The sequence below is a fragment of the Tetrahymena thermophila genome (genome assembly GCF_000189635.1).
Source record: "Tetrahymena thermophila SB210 genomic scaffold scf_8254654, whole genome shotgun sequence".
In the NCBI taxonomy this organism is placed as follows: domain Eukaryota; phylum Ciliophora; class Oligohymenophorea; order Hymenostomatida; family Tetrahymenidae; genus Tetrahymena; species Tetrahymena thermophila.
The window spans coordinates 304815-311788 of NW_002476422.1; the positions used below are offsets into that span (position 1 = coordinate 304815).

A 6974-nucleotide genomic window follows, 5' to 3' on the forward strand; every position below is an offset into this window, starting at 1 on the left:
TTGACTATTTTATTTAATAATAGATGAAAATATTTAGAACTGTTGATTTCTGAAATAAATATAAATAATTCTTTTCATCTATATATATTCAAATAAATTAATTAAGATACTGCTAATGTTAAAAAAAGTAAATTTTAATTAGGAGTTAAGCAAATAAAATTGAAAATAGATTCTGATTTATTAATTAATTAATTTCAGAAATACCATCTGATGAAATCTGTTTGAGTTAATAATAATTCTTTTCAATAGAAAAAAAATATTGCTGATCAAATCCATTTTTTTTATATAATAATTCTTTTGAAATTTTATAATTAAATTGAAAAATGCTTAGAAATTAAAAATAAATTCGACTATAAAATTAATCTTCATTCTAAATGAGTTAAATAATAATAATAAAATCATCAAATTCTCTTTTATGTTTTGAATATTTCATTAAAATAATCTCATTTTTTGAGTAAATTGATTTAAAAAATAATAGATCCTTCATTCATTCATTAACAAATAAGAAAGCTAAAAAGGATAGAAAAACTATGCTTAGAAGTTAAAAATTAATTCGACTATAAAATTAATCTTCATTCTAAATGAGTTAAATAATAATAATAAAATCATCAAATTCTCTTTTATGTTTTGAATATTTCATTAAAATAATCTCATTTTTTGAGTAAATTGATTTAAAAAATAATAGATCCTTCATTCATTAACAAATAAGAAAGCTAAAAATGATAGAAAAATTAAATTGAAAATTTTGATTAAAATATTTTACTTTTTATTTTTTTATTACTTAACATTATTATAAAAAGTCATTTAAATTAAAGATATATCTATTATATTATAAAATCAAATAGCATTCAATACTAATCGCATAAAAAATGAATAATTGGTTAATATAATTCACCTTTTATATGAATAAATTTCTTATGACAACTCGTCACATATTATCCCAATATCAATTCAGCTATTTATCTTGCTAATCTATAAGTTTATAAGTATCAAATTTTAAAAGTAATTGCTTTCATGTTTAATATCTCTCCCAAGTTTAAGAAACCCTTTATCCAAAATTAGCTAATTAGAGGAATCTTAAAGGAGAGGGTATAACAATATGTTAGTTTTTTATTAATGATTAACTTTTAAAATTAATATAAATTGTTGTATTTTTAAAAAAAGTATTTTATTCAGCAAAATGTTTAAATATTGTAAATATATTGAATTTGTGTTAATATTTTTAAAAATATTTAAATTTTGATCAAATAAATTAGCTAAATGCTATAATAAATTATGGTATTATAATTTCAATAGCGCTTTTATTAATTAATTCATCGAATTAATTAATTTTAAATTACAAGGATAAATTAATATCAAAAAGCCAAAAATCCTTTGCCTTTTTTATTCATATTTATTTAACTTGAAATAAGGTTTTTATTTTCTCAATCTAAAGAAATAATAAATCTAAGTATTTTTTATAACTTATTTTATTTAAATGTCAATTAAAATCTTGAATTGAATGAATTTAGTAACCGTCTAAGTTAAATAATCTGATATAAATAAAAGTATTTAACTAAATAAGTATTTAATTTTATTATGTTTTCACATGTATTTTTTAAGAATTTAGATTATTTATGACGTTCGCCATATTCTTTGATTAGTTAATTACTTTTTCTCTTCAATTAATTGATAGTTTTTTTTTGTCTTAAAATAAATAATATGCAAAAATGCATTTAAAATGTTTTGAATTTTAATAAACAAGAATTAAAAAAATGAAAAATCATAACTCAACAAATAGTTTTGATAAAAATCTATATTTTAAATTTTTTAGATTTCATATTTATAAAAGATCTATTTTTAGTATATGCAATAAAAGTCTTCATTTTCTGTTTGATCTAAGAGCATTTTTAGATTTTTTTGACTCTTTATTATCAATAACTGTGATATATCCTTCTCTCTCTAGGAAGGCAAATTCAAATTTGTCGAGACAAGAAACGCTTTTGTTAAAAATAACGGTCTTACCTTTGTAATTTTCAAGATTATACACAGTAATCTTATTGAATCCATCAGGGATTACAACACTCTTAATTACAGGGATTTTGACAGAAGGGACACTTTAACAGTAAGATGATGAATCTCCCTTGTAATCACATTGAGAGTAAACTGTAGGGCATTTAACAGATGGGATAGGTACTACTACTACATTGGTATCTCTTGTATCAAAGTTGTTTTCTCTGTAAGCACCAGATCCAGCTTAAATCCAAAGAATTTTGACTTCTACTTTATCACTTCCTTTAAGGCCTGAATTAGGACCTACGATTACTTAATAGAAATTAGACTTGGTATGTCTAGCTAATTAATTGCTGTAACCTCCTTAACCTTTTCCAGCTGCGTTTTAAACCCAACCATAAGTCTTTGTTGTTTTAGGATTGTAGCCCTAGTAAATGAAGAACCATTATCCAAAACTATCACCTTGGTTCAAATAAGAATGTTAAACTTTAGGGTCGTAATTCTAAGCATCATAAGTCTCGAACATAACTTTGTTATCTTGGACAAAAGACTTCAAAACTCTATCACCAAGAGTATTAGAATTTATGTCTTTGTTAGCAGATAAACGGAATACTTAAACTTCACTATTAACCCAACTTGGTATTCTGATCCATCCATAAACAGCGAATTCTAATTCATCGTTCCATTAGTTTTCGAATGTTTTAATATAGGGTACTGAGTTACCAGCAGCTATAGTAAAATCAGTGACAACTACTGTTTAAGCGTAGCAGGCGCTTAGGGTCAATCCTAAGATAACAAATATTAAATTAGCCTTTCTCATTATTTTTTTGCTAAACAATTTATCTTTATCTATATCAATATAAGATTATATTTTTAATTTATTATCTGATTTTAGCACTAATCTCATCAAATTAAATATCAAAAAATCAAAAACTTTCATATGCTTAATTACTGCTTTAATAATAGTATAAAACAGAAGCATTTTTGCTAAAAACGAATTATAATTAAAAACAATTTATCCAAACAGTATAGGTATTTCTTAAGTTTAATACAGGGATATTTTGATTCCAGTAAATTCAAATTATCGTTTTTTAAAAAAGCGAAGAAAAATACAATATTTTAGGGAAGAAATACATAAACTGTGTAGATATTTTTAGATGTAGCATTGAATGAATAAGTAATTTTTAGGCTTTTACTTCATTTTTTTTTCAGAATTTTTGTTTGAATTGGATGTATTTAATACATTAATTAATTTGAATAAAGCATGAATGTACTGTTTTTTAGATCCAATAGCTAAGTAAAAACACATATTATTTTTAATTAAAAAATTACAAGTAAATGCTATTTTCTATTTTGAAAAAAATATAAGCTTATCCAAAATCTAAATCTTTCAATTTGGTAAGATTAAAAAATATCTCAAACTTGGATTCTATCAAATACTTTTATTTTAAATATCTTATGATATTCGTGTATTTTAAATCAATCTGAAACTTTATGAAATAATCTACCAATATTGATAAAGAAAAAATCTAATCTTATTTTAAAAACTCCTTACACTTGAATTGATCCTGTTAAATTGTAAGAAGCACTTAAAAATTTTGAATTTAATATTTTAGTAAATTTGAATTTAAAAAAATATTATTTTTATACTAATAATAAGAAAATATTTTTTTAAATTGATTTAAATAATGGGAATAAAATTATTTAAATGTTCAATTAAAATACATGCAAATTAATTAATAAAGTTGATATTAAAGCCAAGCGCTAGAATAAAAAATGCTAACACTTGAAATTATCTTTTTAAATTCTATTATAATCATTTTCAATTTTAATCTTTTAGTTTGTATTTGAATAAAAAACAGTTTATTGATACAGATAATTTGATAATATTTTATTTAATAAATACACTTGTATTTTATGAAAATTAAAATATGTAAATTTTCAATAACAACAATAAATCATTATTAATTCATATTATTCAAATTAAATCTAAACCCTAAATAATAAAAAATATTATAATTGTTTATCTTTTGAATAGAATTCGAATAAAATATTTTTCATTAATATAAATAATTCAATATTTAATACACTTACTTATACTTTATGAGAATAAAAAAACTATTAAAAGTATTAAATTCAAAAAATCCTAATTAATTAATTGATATCATAATAATAATAATAATAAATATATTCATAATTTTAATATATTGTAAACATTCAAAAAAAGAAGACTTTATTTAATGGAAATTGATTTTTACTATTTATTTTTAGTTTAAATTATAATTTTTAAAAATTGAAATTTGATAAAAATTTTAAAAAAATCTCATATCAGTATATTCAAAAATCTTTTGTCATAAATCCTTAAATTGCTTAAATGCATTAAAGGTTTGTTAATAACAAGGAATAAATCTTATCTAAAGAAAAAATAAAAGAAATGTGAAAAAATTCTATAAATATAAGAACCTGATATTGATGTTGATAATTACTTACTTGGAGTCATTTTTGATCTCCTTGGAGTTCTAGAGAAATCTCCATAGCTTTTTTAAAGGCAATTTAGATTAGTCCTGTTCTTGCTGATGCCTAATAATCCCTAGGAAATATTTTAAATTAATTACGGAAATTAGAAAAGGCAAATGATTTCTTTGAAATTGCAAACCAGTTAAAATCACTTCAAAAAGCTTCAAACATTTTAAGAAAATGATCCAAAAAATAAATTAATAATAATCTAATGACTTTCTTGATTAAAAATAATAGCTTCATTTAACTTTGTTTTGTTTTTCATTTTTGTCAGTTTTTATTTTTAACATGATCTAACATTTTTTAAAAAATATAAATTTTAAGCTATTAAATTCAAACTTAATAATACTTAAAACATAAAAATTAATAGAAATGCTAAATTATTTAAAATAATTGGAAATAATGCCAATTATGTAAATTGTAATGTAATTATTTTTGTCCTAAAATAATCATTCTAAATACCTATCAATAAAAAAAACATAAATATTAATACATAATTTTATATAATTTAATATCAATATGATACTTTATTTTTTTTTAAAGAGTAGTTCAATTTATGTAATTGTTTTTGCCATTAGTCAAAGATTTTAAAACCAAAGTATCAAATCTGATCTCTTTTTATTACGAATAGAAATGTTTATTTTAAAAAAAAATGACTTATCAACTGAATTAAGTAAATATTTTTTTGACAAAAGTTTCTTTTAATCAACATTTAGTTCATTCATAGCTATTCTTTAGCATAAAAATTCTATGTTCAATAAAAATTATTATTTCTCCATTATCTAGCTAACAAACATTAGGAATGTTCTATGAATAACTATTTTAATTATCAGCCTATTCTTTAGATTATTTGTCATATTTAAGGTTGAAAAATTCTAAAGTTTAGTTTTTTTGATTTAAAACTGAAAGGATTACTTGTTTCGTAACATAGTCTGAGTGTATATACTAGTAATAGTGATATTCTCCTTTGTATAAAATATTATTAGATAATTTACCATTTATGTAAATAAAGTATTCTTTAAGTCTAGCATCTTAGAATGGTTGTAGATATTGGAGATTAATTACTTTTTTCACTTCAAATTTCTTATTTCTATCAAACTTAACTATCTAGCTACCATTATTTAGAAGTACTAATGTATGTCTTTTACTTTACAATATACTATTTTATAAAGTATAGTTAACTTTATGCATATTTATAAACTTATATTTAAGTTTAACCAAATCAAACGAATAAAAGGCAATGTAATTTTGATTGCAAATCTAATTATTAAAGATCAGGATAAATTGTTTAGTTTCTTTATCAAAAGTAGAAACTATGTTCTTAGTGTAATCAGATAAGCGAACTGATTCTTTTATCATTTATTTAATGCTGAAATTATACACTCCAAATAATTTGTTTTCGCTTTCTAAATAAACTATAGGTATATAAATATTATTTTCGGAGTCTGTTTCAAATTTAGAAAAGCACAAAATTTAAGTTTTGAGAGACTCAATATCGTTTATATTTGAATCTTTTTATTTTGTGGGCATAATTACATTTAAACTGTAATAGTATTCCATGTAATTAATTGAAATTTTGCGAATTATTATCATTTCAAACTTAAATTTATTGTAATGGTATAATAATATGCTATTCTTATCCATTTAATTATATTCATCTTAAAAATAGAATTGAAACTCAAGATTTTATTTTATAACTTAATTTTAATTCAATTCATGGAGAGTAAAGCGATCACTCCATTAGAAAATAATTAACTCTGAGTTCATGTTTTATTAGGCTTTTTAGTCATTAGATTAAATTAATTCTTCAAGATAAAAAGATTGTTTTTTATTCTTCTAGAAAAAACCTATAAAATCTTAATTATCACTACGAATGAAGCATGGATAAGTAATGCAGTCATCTTTGAGTAAAGGTGGAAATTATTATAAAATTCTTAAATGTTATGATATTTAATTTTTATCTTCATAAATTTATGTGAAACTATATTCGTAATTTTTATCTCCTTTTTTCTTGCATATATTTAACTAACAAGTTACCATGTCAGATTAAAATCGGTAAATATTCCTCAATTAAATAAATGTCTTATTTTTTAAAACAAATATTTTCTCAACAAACCTTTATTTTAATTACTAATTTAGATTGTTTAATTCATCTTTTATTTTCAATTTTTATTTATGAAACAAATTTTATTCTTTCCAATCTACTAAACGAATTACTTTACCTTCTTAATTAAATAAAAATGTCCAATTTGAAAATTCTTTCTTTTATCTATTCTCGATTTAAATTGGTAAAACACAGACTTGTACTTTATAATGACCTTGGTAAACAGTATTTATCTCAAAATTAAATTTTGTTTTTCTTATTATTTTAAGATTAAATGCATTTAGCTAATAAATTATATTATCTATTACTGAAAACAGAATTAATTTATCTTATTTATCATTTTCATAACCGATTAGGTTCT

The 6974-nt window shown here is 20.9% G+C and overlaps 2 protein-coding genes across 2 annotated transcripts; both read right to left on the bottom strand. All coding sequences in view use genetic code 6, as the record gives it.

Annotated features, from left to right (window-relative positions):
• Positions 1-1585: 1585 nt before the first annotated feature.
• TTHERM_00516380 (carboxy-terminal crystallin fold protein 7p, putative) lies at positions 1586-2979 on the bottom strand. The gene has a single exon (XM_001015249.3). It carries the CDS (start codon positions 2972-2974, stop codon positions 1862-1864), a length of 1113 nt encoding a protein of 370 aa, XP_001015249.2. The 5' UTR covers positions 2975-2979; the 3' UTR covers positions 1586-1861.
• A 2247-nt stretch (positions 2980-5226) lies between these two features.
• On the bottom strand, positions 5227-6549 carry TTHERM_00516390 (hypothetical protein; the record flags this gene model as incomplete). Its single annotated transcript, XM_001015250.2, has 1 exon — positions 5227-6549. The coding sequence occupies one exon, from the start codon at positions 6547-6549 to the stop codon at positions 5227-5229; it is 1323 nt and encodes a 440-aa protein (XP_001015250.2).
• Between the last annotated feature and the right edge of the window lie 425 nt (positions 6550-6974).